General features: G+C 42.9%; 1 protein-coding gene across 12 annotated transcripts in view; it reads right to left on the bottom strand.

Annotated features, from left to right (window-relative positions):
• Window positions 1–25,000, bottom strand: part of rbfox1 (RNA binding fox-1 homolog 1) — a 118,546-nt gene that overhangs the window by 55,715 nt on the left and 37,831 nt on the right. The window contains exon 2 of one of the 12 annotated variants that reach the window (XM_058652482.1): window positions 23,058–23,172. The exons of 10 other annotated variants lie outside the window; for them this stretch is intronic. Coding sequence is in view for 1 of the 2 variants with exons in the window: in XM_058652475.1 (XP_058508458.1) it covers window positions 3,738–3,776 (39 nt within the window). In the remaining variant the exon portion in view is untranslated. Of the gene's footprint in view, window positions 1–3,737; window positions 3,829–23,057; window positions 23,173–25,000 lie in introns of those variants that run through there. One more of the 12 variants, XM_058652475.1, reaches the window with a different exon arrangement.

The following is a 25,000-nucleotide window of genomic DNA, read 5'->3' as shown; positions in this document are numbered from 1 at the left end:
AGCAAATGTCTCTCAACCCTGCAGTAACAAGCCAGGTCCCATTCCACTTGTGCACTAGCCGACCTTCTGTGTGTAAAGCAGACGTGATAACTGCCCCACTATAGAACCACTTACCACCATGCAGTGGAGGTCACACCATGTGACCCCGTTCACACTTGGTATTATCATCCATTGTAAGTGATGTGATCACATGCTGACTGTGAGTGAATCTAAGTGTGAATGCATCGTCAGGTTTAACCACTTATATCCATCTCTTACTGTTGTGTCTCCTCTACATACAATGGAAAAGCCCCATAATGGAAGTTTGCTGGAGGGACCTGCTTTGGCAACGTATGAAATCTATACTATAATAATGGAGTTGGATTATAGGACCATCACCTCCAGCTAAACCTCTCCAGAACCGAACTGCTGGTCTTCCCAGCCAAGCCAACAATACATCGTAACATCTGCATTAATATCGACTCCCTGTATCTGGCGTCATGACTGAGGACCAGTTGACCTTCACAGATCATGTCGCTGCTGTCGCCCGCTCATGTCGCTGCTGTCGCCCGCTCATGTCGCTTTGCACTATTCAGTATAAGAAAAATCAGAGCGTACCTAACTCAGCATCATCATCTCCCGCCCGCCTCGGCTACTGTAACGCCCTGCTAACAGGCCTCCGACCTGTGCTGTGAAACCACTACAGATGGTCCAGAACGCGGCGGCGTGCCTGGTCTTCAATCTGCCTAAAAGGGCACATGTCACCCCTCTGTTCACTAAGCTGCCCTATGCTGCCCTTAGCTGCCGTTAGCTGCCGTTAGCTGCCCACATGAAATCACTGATGCTAGCCTACAAAGAGCTTCATGGGTTTGCTCCCACCTACTTAAATGGTTACCTCCTTAAAGGCTTACGTTAGCCCTCGACTGCTCCGTTTGACGTCTAGCGTCGCCAACACTCCACACAAGACAATCCAGACTTTTCATGTGGAATGATCTACTGAGCTCAAGAAGCTCTTGAAAACCCAGCTCCTCCAAGAACATCTTCTGTCCTAGCACTTCCCCTACCTCCACCTTGGCACTGTCACCCTCCATCAGTCCACTGTTCCTGTCGAGTGGAGTTCTTTCTAAGATTTCTGGTCTGTAGCTTACTCCTCTCCTGTAAGTCGCTTTGGATAAAAGTGTTTGCTAAATGCTTAAATGTTAAATGTAATGTATGGATTATTCATTTTTGTGTTTTATAGCTCAGAAAAATACTGGACATTGTGATAGTCAAAGATAAATATTTACTTAAAATGATTGAACTCATAAATGGTGACAACTCCAACAACAGGCTAATGACGATGAAATATTGGACAAAGTGGATAATGTATACAGACCACTTGTTGTACCAATATGTATGTAAAAATGACATTTGTTGATGAATGTTTATTGTTTAAATAAAATAACATCAAAATAAAAAGAATCAGGATTGAATTGATTTTAGTTGAATTGAAGTGATGTAGTTTACTGGTTTGATATCTGGGTAAAAATAATAGTCAAGCTCACTCTAAGTTTTGCTCACTAATCTACAGAGTTACTCAATATTGTGAAAGAGAAACTTGACGGAGAGACGTAGGACCTTGAATCACTCCTACATCAGAGCAGCAGCCTTATGAAAGGTCTCTTACACAAAATGTTTGTATTCAGTCGAGACATTTAATAACTATCTGTATGGAGATATTGTCAAATATCCGTCTGCATGTGTCTACAATCAGACTTTCATTAGCCTTGGGCTACTAACATGTACTTAATCTCACGTTCAGTCCACCCCATCCCTCTGTTCTTGTGTCCTGTGGGCAGTGGATTGCACAGGTATGAGTATCAGTCAATGACTTTGACTTCTAGCAAAACAAGAAATCACTGAAGCACAAGTCAACACGTACTGTGGAACGTTGTAATGTTGTAATGTTGTAATGTTGGGTAGCTTGCATACGTCCACTGATACAGTCATTTTAGACCTTTTAAACGATGAAGCTGGTAACAACACATTTGTGCCATTTCAAAGACATAATTCTCCAACTGTGTAACAACTATTCTTCTGTCATAAAGAAGAAATAAACAGCCCAAAACATGAGCTTACTATGTATGATACAGATAGTGTGTATCGCATCACGCATCCCTAGTTCTTACTGCGATGGATATGAGCAGAGGACATTTATGTTACGAGGAATTAGTTGCAGGTGAAATTAGAATGACATCTAGTGGCAATGAATATCATTTACATCAGTGGTTCCCAAAGTCTGGGTCAGGAGCGACAAATGGGTCGCAGGAGATTTGTTTTGGGTCCCCAAACAAATGGGGCCAAGTTTCATTTAGTTTACTAAACATCTCTTGGAAATGATACATTTACCAGCTGTTACAGATATGGCTTTAAGTTAGTCACTACATTTGTGATAGTGATTTGGGTCACGATAGTTTGTTATCCTTTATATAAACTTTAGTGGTTGGAAATGAAACGCAATCAAGAGTCAAAGGCTGCTCAACTTACACATATCACTTAATATACATTACACAAACTTTGAATATCTTTGTTTTGATGTAAACTGAACAACATTTTGGAACTGTAGTTTAAAAGTATGTGCTATAAAAATGAAGCTGCACATTACAGACGGACGTGAAGCGTGACAGTGTCTACGTATGTGGGAAAAAAACACTAATGAATTATATGAGACCCAGAAAATCAGCACCCTGTTGTAGCCACAAGTGGAAATGAACACAGACAAGCAGTGATGGGTAAACAGCAAAAACCAACCAATATTATTATATTATTGTATGAATATTTCGTACCTCTATTTCTAGAGACAGACAGAAAAGCCAGAACACTGTCTTAATTGCACTGATAAATGCATCAAGAGCGACATCAAACCAATACAGTGTTCAGGATTTACCGCTGCCTATCATAACAAAGGCAGCAAAGACATATGACAGTGTGAATTTCTAATTCAAGTGAATGAAATGTTGTATATATGTATATATATATATACATATATATATATACATATACATATATTACAGTGGAGTTTTAACATGAACAGTGGGAGTGATTACAGCAACATAACTTGGGTGTGTTGACATAAACAACATGCATCTGAGGATTAAAACAGACACAAAAATGGGGGTGAATAAATAAATGTGTATCTCTGTTCCTCTTTCCTCTCACTGCTGAACAAACACAACAGACATATTCCAACCTGCAGGTTTTCTTGCTTTCACTGCCAACATCTCTCTCCCTCTCTCTGTGTCTCTAACGCTTGAATTCATCGACTGCTCGCGCTGCTATACACGTGAATATATATGTGAGAATATGAGAAGAATGTGGAAGGAAGAAAGAACGAGGCGCACACACACACACACACACACACACACACACACACACACACACGCGAACCAACATCCACATTAACAGAGCGTGCAAACCCTTCAAAGCACACATACTTAACATATACTGTACACACACACACACACACACACACACACACACACAGGCACGCATAATCACACACAACCCATAAAAAGGGACACGCGGCATTCTGCAGTCACAGCACAAATAGAGTGGACCAAGAGAGCAAGTGCAGAAGTGACAATAAAAGAGAGAGCGAGACACAGAGAGAGAGACAGAGAGACAGAGAGAGAGAGACAGAGAGAGAGACACAGAGACACAGAGAGAGAGAGAGAGAGAGAGAGAGGGAGAGGAAAGACGGTGTGTATTCTCAGAGGTACCTGCTCTACCATCTCGCCTCTGCCTTCCTCCATGCACATCCAGCTGCACTACAAAGTCCAGCCCTCCAGTGTCTATCTACAGCTAGCATCAATTATGGATGGCTTTGTGTGTGTGTGTGTGTGTGTGTGTGTGTGTGTGTGTAGTGGGGGAATGAGCCAAAGGAGGAAGAGGAGGGAGGAGGTGCCACTGTGAATGAAAGCAGCAGCTTTCCCAAAACTCTCTTCTTCTCCTCTTCTTTCCTCCCTCGCAGTCCTGCACTACTCCTCCATTTGGACACTGGTGTATTCCCTTGGTTTTGTATCTTGTTTCATTAAAAAGAAGAAAAAGAAAAACCTTTGTTCACCACAGAATCGTCACATTACACCAGACACCCGCGCTGTGTCTGTCAGTTTTTGGAACTTTCCAAATTTGACAGTCCTGCCCACGGCGTGCAGTGATTGGTCAGTGGTGTGGAGGTGTGGAAGAAGAAGGAAGTGTTCACCATGTATGCTCTCTGTCTCTCTCTCTGTGTCTCTGTCTCTCTCTGTCTGTCTCTCTGTCTCTCTGTCTCTCTGTCTCTCGCTCTCTCTCTATGTCTCTGTCTCTCATTTTTTCATTAAATAGACTTGATCACTTGTACATTGATCAGTTCCATTCATATCTCCTCCCCACTAACATGTCCCTAGAACAGAATCTATTAGTAAAATAAGAGTACACACATACAGCTGTTCTTGTTAGGACACCAGCTGATCAATAATTATATAAGAACCTTTCAGCATCATTTTACAGCCTCATTACTAAATCTGCAGCATCAGAAGAGGCTTGGACCAATCACAGGGCAGTTCAGAGAGAGAGCTGCTGCTCTGCTAACACTACTCTACAGTAGTAGGAGAGTCTACAGTAGTAGGAGAGTCTACAGTCGTAGGAGAGTCTACAGTAGTAGGAGAGTCGACAGTAGTAGGAGAGTCTACAGTCGTAGGAGAGTCGACAGTAGTAGGAGAGTCTACAGTAGTAGGAGAGTCTACAGTAGTAGGAGAGTCGACAGTAGTAGGAGAGTCTACAGTCATAGGAGAGTCTACAGTCGTAGGAGAGTCTACAGTAGTAGGAGAGTCTACAGTCGTAGGAGAGTCGACAGTAGTAGGAGAGTCGACAGTAGTAGGAGAGTCGACAGTAGTAGGAGAGTCTACAGTAGTAGGAGAGTCGACAGTAGTAGGAGAGTCTACAGTCATAGGAGAGTCTACAGTAGTAGGAGAGTCTACAGTAGTAGGAGAGTCTACAGTCGTAGGAGAGTCGACAGTAGTAGGAGAGTCGACAGTAGTAGGAGAGTCGACAGTAGTAGGAGAGTCGACAGTAGTAGGAGAGTCTACAGTAGTAGGAGAGTCGACAGTAGTAGGAGAGTCTACAGTCGTAGGAGAGTCTACAGTAGTAGGAGAGTCTACAGTCGTAGGAGAGTCTACAGTCGTAGGAGAGTCGACAGTAGTAGGAGAGTCTACAGTCATAGGAGAGTCTACAGTCGTAGGAGAGTCTACAGTCGTAGGAGAGTCTACAGTATTAGGAGAGTCTACAGTAGTAGGAGAGTCTACAGTAGTAGGAGAGTCTACAGGTGAACGCAGAGGCTGATTCTTCAGGTGCAGACATCACTGTGCGCCTGGTCTCATGTTCATAAAATATATGTATCTCACCCGATCTCGGCGAGAAATGTGAAATATGACAGAGACTGAGAATAAGAATTTCAAAAGAACAAAGTGACTCTGTTTGTCAGCTGGATCAAAGGAAGTCAGAAGGCAACAGTGAGCAGAGAAATCACCGCTGCAGTCGACAGCGACGGCGTTAACGAGAAGTCTCGCTGACTTTTTAATGTTTGATTTATTCATCCATGATATTGTATTAGGATCAAAATCCTCGATGTTAAGGTGAAGAAAAAGAAACAGAAAGTCCTGTCTCCTCTCATGTGCAGCTGCAGTCTGGATGTGTCTCATTTCCTGTCATGGCGCAGAATTCCAAATACCAAAATGCTGTAAACACCTTTTCAGACGTTAGCAGCACCGTGCAGGTGTTTCTCTCCCCTTTAAGTGCCGGACGCGGCGCTCCACACTGAATCATTGTCAACTGCTTGTAATTCCTTCCCCTCACTCTTTGAACTAAACCCCGTCTTGTGAGGCTAACTCCACCTAATGCTGAGAAGTGGGCTGAGAGCTGAGTGAGGGAACGTGGTGACAAAAGAGGAGACTAAGAAAAGCAATGGCAACATGTTGATGCAGTAGCTGGTCTTTGAGCAGAGGGAGGCAGTACACTGATGTTTATGTATCATTTCAATACTTTAAACCAAACTGAGAAGATTTGCACCTGGACCAACAACATTACTGGATACACATAAACTGTTTACACCTGAAAACGTGGTTTAGGGGTTATCTATTTTTCCCAGAAGCTTACCTACTGCAGCTTTAACAAATAAGCTATAAAGTCATGCCAACAGACTCGGGGTGGGGCCATGGGGGTCCTATCGGGACGTTCTGTCATGCTGTGACCCCGCCCTGAAAGACATTTACATTGAGATGCAGGTCGATCACATGATGCATGATAAGGTCATGTCTAAAGAGCAGATTTACGCTCCATTGTGTCGAATAATAACAGAGACCGTGTGCATCGTTGCCTTATCGGACGACTGAATACAGAATCCTATGTTTACTTAGACACAGTTGTACAGACAAACATTCCAAAATATAATGTTAGAATGTAAAATGACAGTAGAATACGGATTAAACACCAAGTCTCACAATCACAGTGAGTCCTGCGAGTCTTTTATGAGAGTTTGAAGCGACATAATGAGGAAGTAACAGCATGGCAGCTCCAATTAAGAGATTGGATCCATACAGGGGTCTGCACATTCTCTAAGCTCAACCAGGTCAGAGGTAACAAACAGTAAGAGAGAGAGAGTTCCATCTTCTTCACAAACATTTGATGTTGCAGTGACACAGAAAGGGAGGGAGAGGATGAGACGCAGCATGATGGGATGTAGAAAGGGCAAGTTCCGGCCAGATGTTTGAGTGTCCTGGTCATGTACTTGACAGATGGTTTAGGATGATGTGGAGCAGGGCGTGACCAAAGTAACACCACAGAGACAGGATGAGCACACACACACACACACACACACACACACACACACACACACAGTAGCAGTGCAGGACTGACTGAAAGACCTGCTCATTCCGGACTCCAGAGCCAGATTTTCATTTGGCTCTTTGTTCTTGCGTTACTCTGCCAGGGAGCTGGTGTTTGAGCCTCATTTGTCTGCTTGTGAGCAGAACAACTCCAACACCAAAGAACAGACTCGCATGAAATATTCAGAGGATCTGAGTTATGGACCAAAACAGAAATGATCTGGAACTTGATTCACTCTCACACTCACTCACTCACTCATTTTCTGTCACTTTATCCTCTACGTGAAGGTCACTGGGGGCTGGAGGAAGGCCCTCTATGATTCAAACCGGTGACCTTCTTGCTGTGAGGCAGCAATGCTAGCCACTTACCATCCCAAACACAATCAAACATCTTTAACCTTGTGAGATAAAGGAGAAAAGTGAGTGAGCTTGGTGGAAGGTTTGTGCACTCTGATGGCTTCCTCTTATTCATTTATTCATTTCATCTTTCAACTTTCAAATGTAATAATACTTAATATTAATACTGAACATGTAAGTAGATGTGAGTAGTATCTGCCATTACTTTGGCCTCAGTCAGATTCTCAGGACAACAACTTTCAAAGACAACGTTGCTTCTAGAAAAACAGGCATCGCGGTGAGCGTTAGCATCACAGTTGGTTCATTACATAAAAGCTTCAATGGAAATGCGGCGCTTTGATCATCGGACGTAAACAAGTGCGCTGCGAACTTTGACCTCCACCGAGGAACAAGGAAACGCCCTGTGACTGAAAAGCTTGCATTTGAAGAAGCTTCTGAAAATAAACCTACAGAACATCACTCTAATGTCTAAGCTATGAAACGCTGTTAAAACCACAGCTTATTATGAATAAGTGTCGTTAGCGCTGGTGTCCCGAGTAACAGCGAACTTTTATTCATGAATTCATTGTTTCATTTAATTCAATAATTTGTCGGGCACTGAATAATTACAAGAACATCCTGAGGTCACTTCGTCATGTCGTCACACGTCAGTGTAATATTACATTTCCACACTGTTTACAAAGCAAACAAACAAACAAACACGTTTGGAAGTGCCACACAAAAACAGGAAGTTGTGAAGTAAGAAAACAGCATAAAAAATGTTAATTAGAAATGTGTCACCCAAGCCACGTGTGGATGGAAGTTTTCAGACATCTTTGTGCACGTACAGGATCTTCAGCAGAGAGTGCAGCTGTGGACGCCTGCGTGACTCATCAGGAGACAAAACTGAAGGTCTAACCCTTCTGTACGGGTGTGAGACCTGGACAGTCCAACAGCGCCATGCCAGGACGCTGAAGCACCTCCCCCTGAGCTGCCTGAGGAGACCCCACCCTGCTGGCAAAGGCACAGCTTAGATGGACTGGCCATGTGACCAGAATCCCATCCACAAGATTGGCAAAAAAAGTATCTTTTTGGTGAACTGAAGTGGACTGAAGCAGTCCTCAGTGAGACCAGAGGCAGCAGCACAAGTCTGCCAAGAAAGACTTTGTGCCTGCACCTCAGGGCTCTACATCCTCTCTGACATGAGAGTATTCTGGGCTGGGATTGGCCTTCATTGACCTGTGCACCCACCAAACCCACAAAATGGAGACATGCCATGTCTCCATGCCATCAAGAAGAAGAAGAAGAGAGCTCCACACCTTGTACTTTCCTGGAAGCCGCCTTTGTTCCAGGATGGCTCGTGACGTCAACCATAAGAGTCTGAATTCCCATTTTAAAGCCTCACGTTTCACAATTTGTTGATGCTTTTGCGAATGGAAGTTCACCGACGTGACGTGACGTCACTGAAACCCGTCTCCTATTGGATGATACCAGCCGTCAGTCACACTGGTGTCCACTCATATTTGCAGTGTTTTGCATCCGAGAACAAGCCTTGGTTACCAGTAACAAGCTAAAACGATGGTGTGCATGAAATCCAAACAGCTTCTGTTTAGTGTGTCTCATGATTACTGTGTGCAAATATAACACATTTACAACGTTCCTAACAGTTTTCCCTCGTGATTGAGAACGTGAACTTGACAGGGAAATTATTTACAGACATTATGAACTAAGTGAGAAGTATAAGCTCATTTTCCCGTAGACTTCATCAGTGGAGTTGTAGTCTTCACTAAATCTTTAGTGGAAGGCAGTTGGCAGAATGTAATTAGATAAGAGCTGACCACTGCTCCTGTGCCCTGCTGTGTGTCGTGTAAGAGGAGAGTTGAAATTCCCGATCTCTAATGAACAACAGACAGATTGACTGCTTTTATCTTCATTCAGCTTCTCCAACCAAAACACTGCACTCCAAAGTCTTTCTTGTCCCAGGTTAGAAACTGAATGACATGTGATGAAGTTCAGCTTTGATTAGAGACCTCCTGAAATGTCAGCTGATAGATCTGATTATAGGACGGAGGTATGGGATCCTTGGACATCATGGCTTTGCATATGTGTGTGTGTGTGTCGTTTAATGATCAGGATCAGTGTTTGCATGTTGCAGTGACAGACAGAGAGAGAGACAGAGAGAGAGAGAGAGAGAGAGAGAGAGACAGAGAGAGAGAGAGAGAGAGAGAGAGAGTCATGATGACGGCGCAGTAATATACTGTATGTAGATCACACAGTAAACTCCGCCTCAAACTGGAGTATTTCAAGCATAACTGTGGGATTGTGGGAGAACTTGAGGTTTGCCAAGGAACACACCTGAGTTCAACATGAGGCTAAATCTTGAAGTAAATGTTGGACTTGTGGAGTATTACAAAGACATTTTAGAGTTCAGCCCTAAAGGAAGTTTACATTGATATGCAGGTGAAGCAAACAGTGGTAAAGTGGCGAGCATTGTTGCCTCACAGCAAGGAGGTCACCAGTTCAGATCCTGGTTCAGCCACGGGCCTTTCATCTTTTGGGAGGTGACACTACTAATCCTGACGACTGCTGAGTGGTGGCAGATTAACCGTATAAACAGGATATATATGTATGTACTGTATGTACTGTATGTACTGTATGTACTGTATGTACTGTATATACTGTATGTACTGTAAACTCGTGAAAAACCTCCAGATAGGGTCTGGTTTGCTGTCCGAGGTAAAAGAAACGTAGACATGACGTAGACATGACGAAGTGAGTGGTTGTAGGAATGCTTTGAGTTCACACAGACCATCATCGACCCCTAACAACTGCATCCATTTGTTTTATGTGTCAGTGTGGCAGAATTACAGCCTCTGTAATGAGCGGCAGTTAAGTGTGACATGTGGAGGACAGAGTCAAGGACATTCACAGGCTGCAGCCTGACGACAGCGTCCACCCGCTCATCTGTGGTCACTGGAGGTCAAGCTTTCTCTAAGGTCAGAATCTTCACCCTGATGTTTCTTAGTAGCATGTTAGCATCTGTGTGTACAATTAAAAGTGACTTTATGAGAAAAGTAACTGGTATTATGAGCATGTAAAGCCTTTGTGATTCCCTGCACATGTTGTTTTATAGTCATAATCACACGGCTCACTTTACTGCGTCATAGCAGTTTTATTGATAATCTTACATAGAGTTCACGAGAGCTGCGTTTGTCACATGACCTGACAGTGATGAGCAAAGACAACAACACGTCTCACTTTTACTTCATAAATAAAAGCACTTTAATGTTCATTTGAAATTGCAGTGCATTACAGGAAGTGAAGTGACGTGTCAGTACTGTTACAAAGTTTGTATTTTTATTGTTGTCGTATTCACTGACACATTTGTGCATAATAACACAACACCAGTAAAAGTTGTTTTAAGGATAATCTAAATAAAGCTGAGTTTTCAGTTATTTCAATATGGACTTTATCTTTAAATAAATGGATGTGAACATCATTATCGTCTTCTGGTGTCTTTACTGAAAAGTGTCTTCACTTAGTGTTTAATGATTTAATACTGATTATACATATTCAACTATTTAACAAAAAATATCAAATAAAACTCTACTACACTTTAGTAGCAATTCCTATAAAATAAAATACATATAAAATATCTTTCGTTTTAGTAATGACAACGTAAACATCTGTGAGTGACGACGTGCAGCTTTAGAGAAGATTATCTGTACGTTATAACCAACGAGGGGCGCAGAGGAAATACACTGAGAGGGTGAGACACATGAGGGTGAGACATGCAGTCACATCACAGCATCAGGATACAAGGACGAAGACACGAGACACGACAGAGTAAAGCAGGAAGCAGAGACAGAGAGCAAGGAAATTACAGAGACATGGAACTAAACCAAAAACTACATGACAAGCTTAAACCACACAGTTTAGCAAAGTCCAATAGAAACCGAGTCACTGAGAGAAATTATAATGAGAAATAACGTGATTGAACCCTGAAAGCACCTTTTCTCTGTGACTTCACGCCCTATTTACCCATGTCTTTATTCCCATGCTGCACACTGAGTAAGTTACACGTTAGTAAGTGTTGTTCACTAAATGATGACGAGTCCTTCAGTGAAACCTCGGGACATGGATGTGTGTGGGCTCATTCCCAAGGTTCACTTCAGCCTTTCCTCAACACAGAGCGCGATGTGACACACACGCACACATGAATGAATCAACATATGAATGTGTAAAAATCAGACAGTGAATGAATGATTTTTCAGCAGTTAATTATGATACACATTAAAAAAAAACACTGTTTTGCACATCCCATAATCATTATATTACACAGCATTAAAAACCAGCTGAAAGGAAGTTGATTCTCAACCAGCAACTCAAATCTTACTGAACTTAACCCCTTCCTGCCTCATTAGGGATACTGGTCCTGACAAGGTCAGCGTTTATGCCAGAAAAGGACCTGAAGAGTTCACACACAGAGAGCGAGTGAGCGAGACACGTTAGATGTTCCAAGGACATATGAAACATTTCCTCTCTATGTTTCCAAGGCAACATGAAGATAAGCTTCCTCTGCTTATTCAAAAGCATCATGGCTGACCCGTGTGTGTGTGTGTGTGTGTGTGTGTCTCATAAACACTGACCTCATCAGTAGCAGTCGTCCTCATGCAGACTCAAACCTGGTAACCAACCTCATTTCTGGAGATCTAATTAAGTTTAGGGTCAAGATTTTGGTGAATCGTGATGAGTTAAAGGGTTAAACACTTAAGTGGTTAGAGATGAGTGGGTGAAAGACAGCATGAGAACAAAAATAGACAAACTGATAGAGATGGATGCTGCAGATACTTTAACATGAAAGATACTGGAGTGTGTGCATTGTGACGTGTATTTGAAATACATCACGTTTCAATGTTTGCGACCTCACGTCACAGCAGCTCGTTTCACTTTGGCCGGATTTAAACGTTTCAGGAACTTTCACAAGCACTTGATACAAGCAGTGATGAGAAGGTCGATGGTACAGTAAGTGCTAGTGTGTGTAGTGTGTGTGTGTGTGTGTGTGATACTCTGAATTGACCGTAAGTGTGAGTGTGGACGGTTGTTTGTCTCTGTGACTATGTCAGCGCCCCCTGTGGTCGTCATGTGGTGATACAATACAGAGAGCTATGACAACAAGGCATAGTTGACACGTAAAAGTGGTAAAGAAGAAGCACCACAGAGCCCCGCCCAACAAGAACCCGGACCTCGTCCACTGCACCCTTCAGACACCACATTAGTATACATTTCCTCATCAGGTTGCATCTCACACACACACACACACACACACACACACACACACACACACACACACACACACACACACACACACACACACACACACACACACACACAGACACACACACACACAGACACACACACACACACACACACACACACACTTCACAGATATTCTTCTTTCTGATTTCTGACCCTGGAAAACCGTGGCTCATCACACACTGCAGAACATTAGTGAGATGGAGACTGTCAACAATCATCATGTTTTACAATGAAAACAGACGAAATGTGTCTGGATGAGAAAATGGTGGGCGGAGTCGGGGAAACCTAAGAACTTGGTGTGTAGATGGACTCATCTCTGTCTCACTCACTGAAGATCGTTTATGTAAACACACAGCAGGTCTGTGACATCATCACATACACACCCACTCCATTCTCTAACTGTCATTTTACTATCGTGTCAATCGTTGGTCACTCCCACTCCCACTCAGCACGGCTGTCAGGAGCATTGTGGGGTTAAGTGTCTTGCTCAAGGACACATGGCGTGTAATTAGCGGAGCTGGGAATCAAATCCACAACCTTCAAGTTGAAAGACGACTTGCTCTACCTCTGAGCCACCGTTGCTGCTTTTCAAACATAAATCAAGCATACGGTGATGGTGTATTTCTTCGCTCTATGGGCAGGTGGTTTGTGATTGGTGGGTTGGAGACTCCTGTAACACAGGGTAACACTGTGTGTTTGCCCTGCGATGGACTGGTGACCTGTCCAGAGTCTTCCTCGCCTTGGCTGCAGCTCCCCAACACTCCCCCAGCGCTCAAACACCTGGTCACGACCGTCGTCGTCCTCATGAAGATCCAAACCTCGTCCTAACGAGGCAGCGCCGGTTAAGTGAGATTGTGGTTGGGTTCAGGTTAGGGATGAAGCAGCAGGTGCAGTGTCCTAAATATAATATCTGAGCACACCTGAGTGTGATGGGGGTTGTCCTACAGTACAATATGCTCATTTCATGTCGGCTATTTACTTCATTTGCATCACATCTGCTGCAGGCATTAACTCTGATACTTAGCTTTGGGGCTAATAACTTGCTTTGTATTATTCTCCATTACACACACACACACACACACACACATAATGCAGGCACAGCACGCTCCGTCACATGACTTCTACCTTCCACCACCGGCTGTTTTTGTTGTATCCTTCACCACCACCACACACACACACACACACACACACACACGTGTGTGAAACACATTCAAAGCTGAAATCCTGGCTCACTGTCAGCTCGCCACAGTGTAACCAGGGACTTGCTTCAATTGGGAACTGCTTTGTCAACACACTGCAGCACACACACACACAGGCACGCACACACACACACACACACGCACGCACGCACGCACGCACACACACACACACACAGGCAGGCACGCACACACACACACACACACACACACACGCACGCACGCACGCACACACACACAGGCAGGCACGCACACACACACACACACACACACACACACGCACTCACGCACTCACGCACACACACACACACACACACACACACACACACACACAGAGAGAGAGAGATGATTTCCATTCAGTCATTAACATAATCCAGTAAAACAGGCTTTTCTCTCCACTGCAGCAGCTCCCACATGCAAACAGGGGATGTTCCTTCAGTCAGCGCTGTGAGTATACGGTGTGTGTGTGTGTGTGTGTGTGTGTGTGTGTGTGTGTGTGTGTGTCTTGATGCACAGCAGCTCTATGTGCTCCCAGTAAAATGGACAGAAATCATGTGAGCTTGTTTGTATCTGCGTGGCAGGAGCTCTTCTAAACTCCCACACATGTACACATCCCCCAGAATGCACCATACAAGAATACAGCCCATTTTAGAGGAAGCCTGTTCTCCACCTCACCCTCATGTACATTTGTCTGTGACGAGCTCGTTACATTCCCACAAGTGATTAGAAAGAAAGAAAGAAAGAAAGAAAGAGCTTCTTAATGTGGTCAACACTAGCGTGTACAAAGATAAGAAATGTGGCAGCACATGAAACACTGAAAAGAGGAAGGCTCTGTTAGGGGTCTTAATATGTGTCTGAATATTTAAACAACGCTTTGGTTTGACAGCAGCTGTGTCTCAGGGTCTGGATCCTGGAACTCTTCTCTTTAATCCACAAAGTCAGCGCTGCATGACAAAGAGTCGACCATTCCTGGCTTCACACACAGGTACTTGTTTGGTTTGTTGGTTCGTCAAACTTTTTCCGTCCTGTTTTCAGAGGGAACTCTGGCGGGAACCTCCCATGTTTTCAGCCTTGAGTCACCACGTAGCCTGATGCCTGAATGCTTTTCTAACGCATCATCTCGTGTCCATGGAGCCATATCTGTCCAACAGCCGCACAGTCCTCAGGTGTCCTCGGTCCATGTGACTGAAGGACAGGACAATCTCCCAGTGTCTTAACCCCAGATCAAAGTAAAACTTGATTCAACTAATGTTGTTATAAATAAAGGAATGAATGTGTTTATTGTTTGAAATGTGCTCTAAACTCAGACTGGGTTCTAAATGCATACATGGATGCATTTACCGTTTACTTTCTCAAATGTCACCAGGCATTAATGGTGTGAAGGCGTCGTAGAATGACGTCACACACGAGTAACACGAGCTTATGTTTAACACGAGAAGTCGTTCAGTAACACAAACTGTGGTGAAACATGGGTTACACCGTGTGCTGGTCCGTCTCGTGCACAGAGCACAATTATCCAGGTATAAAGGATGAATCGTGAATAATCAATCATGAACACACTGTTCTATCATTTCTGTGGGCGCAGTAACAGCTGCTGGAGTTATTTTAAGACACTAAGTGTCCACAGCAAAAGTCCCACGGGTTAAGGAATGGGTCAGTGAAACGGCTGATGGTGCATCTTATGAAAGCATGCTGAACAGATTAAGTGACACCTGTGGGGACGGGGTGTCTCCATGGTACACGTCCTCCTTTGTCTTCATCTGTTTTATTTATCTGCCAACTGATTTCTTTCTTTCTTTCTTTTTTAACTGGTATCCATGTGTCCCTGCACCAATACCAATAAAACAGGATTTCACAGCATTCTTAATCCACCTGACCTCTGACCTTCCAGCTTCATTTCTTTCAATGAAGTCATATTTGCACATAATTGCTTTTTGGATCTGTATTTCAATTTCAACTGTGATGTTTATATCAGGAGCGTCAGAGAGTGTGTAACTTCACAGAAGTGAAGCCCACAGTGAACAAACTAACTCAACATGTTTGGAGATGTGATGCTAAATGAAGGTTTCAGAGAAGAGTGAGGTGAGGGATCTTCAGCTGTAACATGCACTCAACTCACAGTTAGACCAAAGTAAATCTTCTTTCCTTATCCTTACAGTGACATTAAGAACTGTTATTTCAGTAGACTCAGTCTCGTCATCTTAAAACAAACTCGGTCAATGTTTGTGCATGTCCTGCCTCTCTGTGAGAGGACAGCTGAACGTGAAGAAACAGATTTAAACCAGATTCAAAACCCTGTCCCGATCTGATGATATCTGATGATATGATACAGATCTGAGAGCAGGTACATTTGCATTGAACACAGAACAAACACAACACAACACAACACAGAGAGTGATTAGGAGTCACACCATCGCACTGTTTCCTCACTGTGGCTGAGTGAGAATCAGCTGTGATAAACACTCATCACTCAGAGTGACTTACAGCGCAGATGATGAGGTTTTTTATTCAGATTTTCTTTCTCTGGAATAAAACTGACGACATAAAAACAACTACAAATAAATCATTTGATCCAACTTCCCTTGTGTTTTAAAGACATTATCTGTCATGTGATTGTCACTTGTCTGCTTTAAATGATAGATTTATTAAACTAACTAAACACTACACAGGCACGTCATAGTGTGTGTACAGTCTATGTTCACTCTACAGAGGGATGTCACAAAGTTGCTCAAACCACTGATGATGATTCTCCAAAAACTATTTATATCATTCAAAATGATAGAGATTAGAGTCGACGCTACAATAGCTTTAATAATAACAGCAATGATAACAACTAGCAGTTCCCTGACCCACAACTTTCCATTCCATCACAGTGTCACACTCACACTTTAGAGTGTTCATGCGCCTCACCCTCATACTGCATGTGACTGGACAGAGGACACGGAGAGGACATGTCTGACCACATATACACAAAAAAATGACTCATCATGAGAGCAACAGGTGTGATCAGTTTGGTTAAAAAAGTAGTTTTCCTGCCATTTAAACTCAAATTTGTCAGATTGCTGAGGCCACGCCTTTTTTACGCAGACAAAATCCTTTGACAACTTTGAATCATGAACTCGTCTTGAACACATGGGCTAAGTCTGACGCTGCTAGGACGAGTTTGTTCAAACGCACAGACTAGTCTTTTTGGTTTTTCCAAAATGGCCGACTTCTGGGTGGGCGGAGCTAATGGAAGTAGGGAGGACCTTGTTTGTTATCATGAGAGGAACAAGTGCACCAAGTTTGGTTAAAATCCGAACAACTATGTGTGACTTAGACACGATAGTTGTTGTTTTTTGGTCACTTTGTCTTGAGTTAAACACGACAAACACCACATTCATGTGCTAACCTTTGTTTATATAGAACACATTAAGAAGCACATGACAACAAGATGACAAGGTAAGTCATCATTCATTCATTCATTCATTCATTCATTCATCATTACATGAAAATGGACCAGGCTGAGTTGGTGACTCCAGGATGTGACCTGTGACCTGTGACCTGTCTGATGTTAGACGAGTTAGACAAATGTGTTTAAGACATGATGGAACCTGTGAGTAATGATGGAGCACATCATCATGTCATCATATACAGCAACCTCACAGACCAAGTGACACACTGACACTGACCACTGGCTTCAACATGTGTGATGCTACGGTGCTGCAGAGGACTGCTGCACACACACACACACACACACACACACACACACACACACACACACACACACACACACACACACACACACACACACAGTCGCTCGGGACTGGGAACGTTATGTAACAGCTGTGATGAGCAGAGCTGAGCTGCACTCGCCTTACACCCACAGAAAATAGCAGGGTTCCCAGGCCGTGCAGGCATGCTGTAAATAATTCATGTCAGGATGAGAACACACACGCACACACACACGCACACGCACGCACACACGCACACACACACGCACACGCACGCACACACGCACACACGCACACACACACACGCACACACACGCACACACACGCACACACACACAGCCTCCTCACTTTTTAAAAATGAGTCGTCTTGGAAACTAAAGCATATAATTTGGGATACAGTGCAGTGATGAGAGTTGTGTGGCAGCTTCTCTGACGCAGACTTTATTTTCCGGTGCTTTAACTCTCCACCATTCACATATGTCACATGTGACCTTTATGCATTTTCAAACAGCACAAATGTTTTAAATAATGCAGTCTGCTTCCATCATGCGATGTACAGTATAGTGAAAGTGTATTCACCTTTAACCACGTGTAGATTAGCAGAATAACTTATTGTGTACAGCTGATAAAATGGAATGTTTAATAGTTGATGAGTAACTCTTCATAAACATAAGGATGGATGAGGTTAATGTTAATGTTAATGTTAAAGAGTTTTTGTCGACTAAAACTGGACTAAATCTATCACATGACTAAGATTTGACTAAAACAATAAAGATTTTAGTCCAAAAGATTCAAACTACGACTAAATCTAAAATGTCTGCCAAAAACAACACTGGTCTAGAAACATGAATTATGGGGATCAGTGTGAGAGTGAATGGTTGTTTGAGGCCGTGAGGTCCAGGGTGGACCCCGCCTTCACCCTACGTCAGCTGAGATTGGCACCAGCACCCTCTACATCCCTCATGTGGAGGATGAAGTGGTAGATGGATGAGTGAGTGAGTGAGTGAGTGAATGTTAGCAGAGAACCCAACGACATTAACATGTCATGCAAATGTGAACCATGTTATTCCATATGCCAGATGTTCCTAATATTAATATTCTTCACTGTTTGGTTCCTGTTACACTCGCTCGCCTCTCTAATGCACAACATGGTCAATAACTCTTTTTTTTTTTTCAAATATGTTCAGATTTCCATGTGTTAGACATTGATGGAAAGCTTATAACTCACCCTTTGCTGCTGTTTCCATGGCTGGACACATATAATAGCAATATACTGACTACAACACACGACGGTTGGTTCCAACCATCGGTGGTTCCACTGAAGGAAACACGGAAACTACACAGTCAAATATGCAGGAAGTTGGATTTGTTTTGCTGCATTTATGTGTAAACAAACTTCAAACCTCTGTGAAGTCCAGTGACAGATCATGAGTGACAGATCATGAGTGACAGATCATGAGTGACAGATCCCACATGACACCATACTTCCATGTTCTTGCAAAGAGAAGTCACAATTGAAACTGCTCCCATCACGACAAGAGATCTTATCCAAATGAATTGAACATTGCTAAAGTAAAAAGCTATTTGCAGATTTGCATATAAACAGGCATTTATGGCCTTTATGTTTTGACCCTTGGCTAAATATGCTTGTAATAATTGTGGACCTTCACCTGCAGGGAGGTCGGTCTGTGACCATGGGAATGTCATTCAGCTGTGAGTGGGAGTGGGTACAACTGTGTTTTGTGATAGTTGATGGTCATTTACAGGAGCTGGAACTCAGAGCTAAGGACAAAGTCACGCGCCTCAGGTTTCATCTACTGAAGCTTTTGAACATAAGAAGGAATTTCATCTGTTGGAAGGAAGACAATTGTTCCAAAAGACAGTTCTGGGACTGTGTCACTGCTGGTCGCCAAATGCTGCTCCTTCTTGTTGGCGTCAGGTGATTATGGGATGGAGGGACTAAGCAGGCATGTTGAATTATTCTGTGTGATTGTGGCACTGATTCATCAAAGCAGTTCATTTTGAATAAATGAAACTAGGAGGACTAAACAAATGCTCTTTTAGCAGTAGCAGGTATGAAGGTTGTGTTTGGACTGAAGACGAACCAGGAGAACTTCACACTAAAGCACGAACAACGACTCCACTGGTGGAAGCTCAGTGAAAGTGAACTCGGCTCTGCTGTTCCACACACACACACACACACACACACACATCCACTGCAGAGACGGATCAGAGGCCGATGTCTGCATGTCTGCAAACCACAGCTGGTGTGTGGATGTGCAGTTTGTTCAGAGGACACTGAGCTGTAAAGAGCTGCTTCTCCTGGCTGTAAACATGTCACCGCAAGCAGATCATGTGACCACTCTGGGGACACGACATGATCCAGATGCTGTGTTCACTGTGGCTTTTAACCACCACAACCGTAGCAGCATCCTCCCCTAGTAACATCAGCATGTGAGCTTCCCAACGAGGGAGAACAGCAACGTGAAAAGGAGGCGGAGAAAGGAGCAACACCCCCCACTATACAGAGGTATATTTCTCAGAACCCACATCAGCAAGGATCTCCCACGGTCTCACTGCACACAGCAGCTTCTCAGCAGAGACTGTGGGGAGAGTCATTACCAGTGCAATCACAGTGTGGTGTGGAAGCTACACCTCTGAGTGCAGCAAGACTCTCTGGTGCCAGTTCATTTGTGGAACAGGCTTTCTGTCACTGCACCAGCACAAGGATCATCACGACACACATCTGTTCACACATGTGTCATCAGGGAGTGTGAAATCAGGCCATCAGACTCTTGAGCAGCACCTCCAACACTAGTGTTGATCAGTCCGATGAAGCAGAATGCAGGTTTTCTATTTCTACTATTTATGTGTTTTATAGATTTCATTTGTACCTTCTTCTTTTGTCTTGTTTTTTTTTATTGTCTGGCTGTTATGCAAATTATATTTTAAACGTAACTGTCTGACATATCAATCGATCAGTCTTACTTTTGTGTGATGCAGTGGATACGAGCAAAGTAAGAAGGGTCTGCTGTTTTTTTCACAAATCACCCATCTTCTCTATCTTTGCATGTCACTACTCTCCCAAACTTGAGTTCAACTAAAAGTCACTGGTCTCTGCTACAGCTGCTACAGCAGCTACAGCTACTACAGCAGCTACAGCTACTACAGCTACTACAGCTACTCAGAGAGAAGTCTAAAAAAAAAGAAAAACATGGACTACGAGTGGATAACAACCTGTAAAAGGTAAACGGCGCACACAAACATGTCTACTGTCAGACTACGTGTGACTCAGTCACTGTGAAACAACTGTGCACACAATCTGTACATATACATGATTGGCAGCAGTTACTTGTTTTCTCTTTCATTGCAGTTGTAATATCCATGTAATGAATTACAGAATAACCAGTGCATGCTGTGTCATTTGGTCTATTTATTGCAGCAGATGAAATAACAGAGATGCACCATCATATTAGTACAACTATGCTAATTATCCCAATGATGTTTGTGCTGTTGCTGTTTGCTGAAGAGTCACATTTACAATGCAAATGTCATTATCATCATTAGCACCAGGCATCAGTGATAGCTCAGGGCCACAGCTCAGGGCCACAAAACAGCAACATAAAGAACTCTGCACTCTGCTCCAATTCACTGTTATTAAGTCCAGTGTTCTCACACACACACACACACACACACACACACACACACACACACGCACACACACACACACACACACACACACACACACACAGACAGACAGACAGACAGACACAGACAGACACACACACACACACGGCTCTGCTGACATCATGATCCTCACCAAACCAGTGTTTTCCAAACTTTCTATATGGCCAGAACAGATCCTATGTATGCCTGTTATTATATAATTATTATATTATATACACATAAGTCTTATTTTCTACATTAGTGTGAAAGGCTAATGTTGTTTACACTACAGCTTAGCCATTCACACTCATTCACTCACACTTTCACACACTTCTCTGTCGTACCCATTCACAGTGCAGCATCATATTAACATGTTTAGGAAAATGCAGCAATTAACACCTTCATTAAGAGTGTCTGTGTGGGTGAGTTGTCACGTTAGTATGGTGTTCTTCTTTATTGTTGCTAAAGGAGACGACATTTAAGTTTACACTCATAATATTGTCTGATGAGCAGAAGACAACGAGCCACATGATCCCAACACAAAAACACTGCAGCTGATGTGACGTGAACAAAGACCATGTAAGATGGAACTGAGTTCACGATGATGACAGGTAAATGGCTTATAAATAATATCTGGATATTTTAGTCTATATCCCATAATATAGGAGATGTTTGTGTGGGACAATAAAGTGTTTACGATCTGTCAGTCATATCATCAGTCAAATATAGTTTTGAACACATGAACGGCAAATGAGATGAGTGAGCACATGTTTAACACCTTACACTGATGTAAAGTGTCTGATCTGACATACATGTGTCAACGTGTGTGTCTGTTATGACGCCCGTACACACACACACACACTTGCAGAGTATTAACATACTGTGGTGCCTGCAGCCAGCAAATTAGTCACATCTGAAACAGTCTCATTAACCCAGAGGAGCTTAACCCACTTATCACAGCACGCACGCACACACACACACAAATATTATAGACGCTGCATTAACTATAACCAGTTAATGTCTAACCCAGTTCAAATTGTATTACCTAACTCAACCAGTTCCTGTATAAACAGGTCCTGCTTCATTAGAACCAGGACTTCATTTATGCCAGCAAAGACGTAACAAATACAAGTAAACACACACACACACACAGAGAGAGAGAGAGAGAGAGAGAGAGAGAGAGACAGCAGACTCAGTCTATCATTCACTGATTGATTTCTCTCATCAAGTGTGTGGTTTTTTTTTGATTGTTTTACATCTGAGTCAGAGCTAACAGCTGGGTGTGTCTACCTCTCTTTCTTATGCATAATTATGACTTTTTATTCCGTTATTTCAACTATTTATCTCATAATTTTGACTTTTTATCTCATAATTTCGACTTTTTTATGTCATAATTTTGACATTTTATCGACTTTTTATCTAATAATTTTGACATTTTATCTCATAACTTTGACTTTTTATCTCATAATTCCGACTTTTTATCTCATATTCATGACTTTACATTTAAGCTTAAACACCATATTGACAAGACAGAGTTGAACAGAGTGCAACAGACTCAACATCGCCATCACTTTAGCAACAATGGCTACTTGGATTTTTACCCTAATTTAACAGCTTCAGAGTTAAAGGAAAATTGCGTCAAGACAAATTGCTATTTTTAAAACCACTGTAAGGCAGAGGAGACCAGAGGTTCCTAACTTTGCAAGTGTTACAGACAGATTCTGGTTTTTAAGTTGTCTTCCTGTGACAACATCTTCAATGTCCTTAACGTGGTATTTAGTTTTTTTCAGGAGAAAGAATTTCACAGGAGTGTTGTAGTTGCATTTCATTACACACACACACACACACACACACACACACACACACACGCTGGTCTTGATGCCAACTGTAATGTGAAAACACGTTTATTAAATGAAAATGTATCACAGATGAAGGCTTTAGGCACTAACCTCAAACTCAGCCACAAATACTTGTGATGGATGTGAATGGACGTGTGTGAACGACGTACACACCGTTTCAGAACCTAATTCTTCTTCCTGCACCCACTGAGGACGTTCAGCATGTCTGCTGGGACAAAGTGTTGACATCAGCACCTCTGCACAGTCTGAGGGTCTCTGCCGTCTCTCCTCACTGTGGTCATCAATCATCAGTGTGAACCCCCTCCACACACACACTCCACCCCTTTTGGCTGACAGCTCCTATTTGTTATACTGCCTCACACACACACACACACATTCAGTCATAGGGCGGGGTCATACTTTGCCTTTCCGCATGCACATAAACAAGCCCGCGGGTCCATTCACACTCAGACCAGAATCCGCTTGAGTCCAGCGTGCGACACTCGCATTCTCAACCTCACATTACGTTCCAGTGAATCCTGGACAGGCTGCACGTCCACTGCAGGGCAACATTTCTGGATGAGATTTTTAAAATAAACACCAAAACAACACACAATCAACGAGAGCAAGGATGTATGTCTGTGTGTGTCTGTGTGTGTCTGTGTGCACATGCATATGTGTGTAATTGTGTGTGTGTGTGTGTGTGTGTGTGTGTGTGTGTGTGTGTGTGTGTGTGTGTGTGTGTGTGTGTGTGTGTGTGTGTGTGTGTGTGTGTGTGTGTGTGTGTGTGTGTGTGTGTGTGTGTGTGTGTGTAGTCTTGCTGACCCAAGCATTTTTTGTCTCAACATTATTCTCGGTCATTTGATTTGAGAGCCTCTGAAGATGAACCTGCTGATGCAAACACTTTTTAACAGCCGCCGCCGCACCACGCACGCACGCACACACAAACACACACACACACACACACACACACACACACACACACACCTGCATTCCCCTCCTCGATCTCATAGTGTGTGAATGCAAATGACCTGAAAATGAATGTGTTTGCTGTGCAGGTATAGTTGTCTAATATTGTTAAAAACAAAGTATGGAATGTTAGGAACAATAACAATTAAAACAATAGTTTTTATTGTTGCTGTTTTTTATTTGCTGTTGAAATTCTAATTGAAATTCTCTCTTCTCACTTTGAACTGCCGTGCATGAATGGTGATATAATATATAATAAAAAAGCTGCCTTTTAAATTGTTTTTAAATCACATGGCAATTAAAAATATTGTGGCAAAAACAACTACATTTGAAATAATATTGAATACTGAAGTTTATGCAAAGGCACTGGATGTGTTTGTGATACACTGGATATAGATGCTGAATCTGCTGAATCTGCTCACTGTAGAGCTTTTTTCCAGGTTCAAACTAGTGTGTATGGTTATCTAGTAATATTATTTAGTGATCCAGGTCAAACTCTTGGTAGTTTTGTGTAAAGTATTTTGGTTTACAGAGCACTGACTTCATAGCATGAATTGCTATTGTTGCCAAAAGTGATGGCAAAGGTGTGTCTGCCATTCATTGGTGGGTACACTCTGTTTGACAGAGCTCCAGTCATGGATGTCAACCCAGGTAACGCCACTGTGGCACATCCTTACACTTCAGGAGACTTGATGTTGAAGCACGGGCGGACGGAAGAACATGTGACTGGATCACTAAAGATCACGAGGATGCTGCTATATGAACGTAGAAGACGTGGTGATGGATTCCTCACTTCACATCAGGCACTGTCATGAATCACAATGCTGACGTTTGCACCCAGGTTCCAGACTTCCCGGTCAGCAGTTACAGGTAAACTTAAAGAAAACTCAAACACTTCTGTCGTCACGCGTGTTCTCTGGAGTCAGAATGAGGGAAAGTGTCTCAGAGAGTTGAAGATGTAACGCTGCAGGTCTGGATTAATGTCCACTGTGGCTGTTTCCATACTCGTGAAAAGCCCCCGGGGGTATTGTGAGGATCACGCATATTCAGTCTGAGTCATGTGACGTCTCTGTCCATGTCACGTG

The sequence above is a fragment of the Solea solea genome, chromosome 16, assembly GCF_958295425.1.
Source record: "Solea solea chromosome 16, fSolSol10.1, whole genome shotgun sequence".
Taxonomy (NCBI): domain Eukaryota; kingdom Metazoa; phylum Chordata; class Actinopteri; order Pleuronectiformes; family Soleidae; genus Solea; species Solea solea.
Note: the sequence above shows the minus strand (reverse complement) of the source record. Positions and strands in the feature narration are given on the sequence as shown.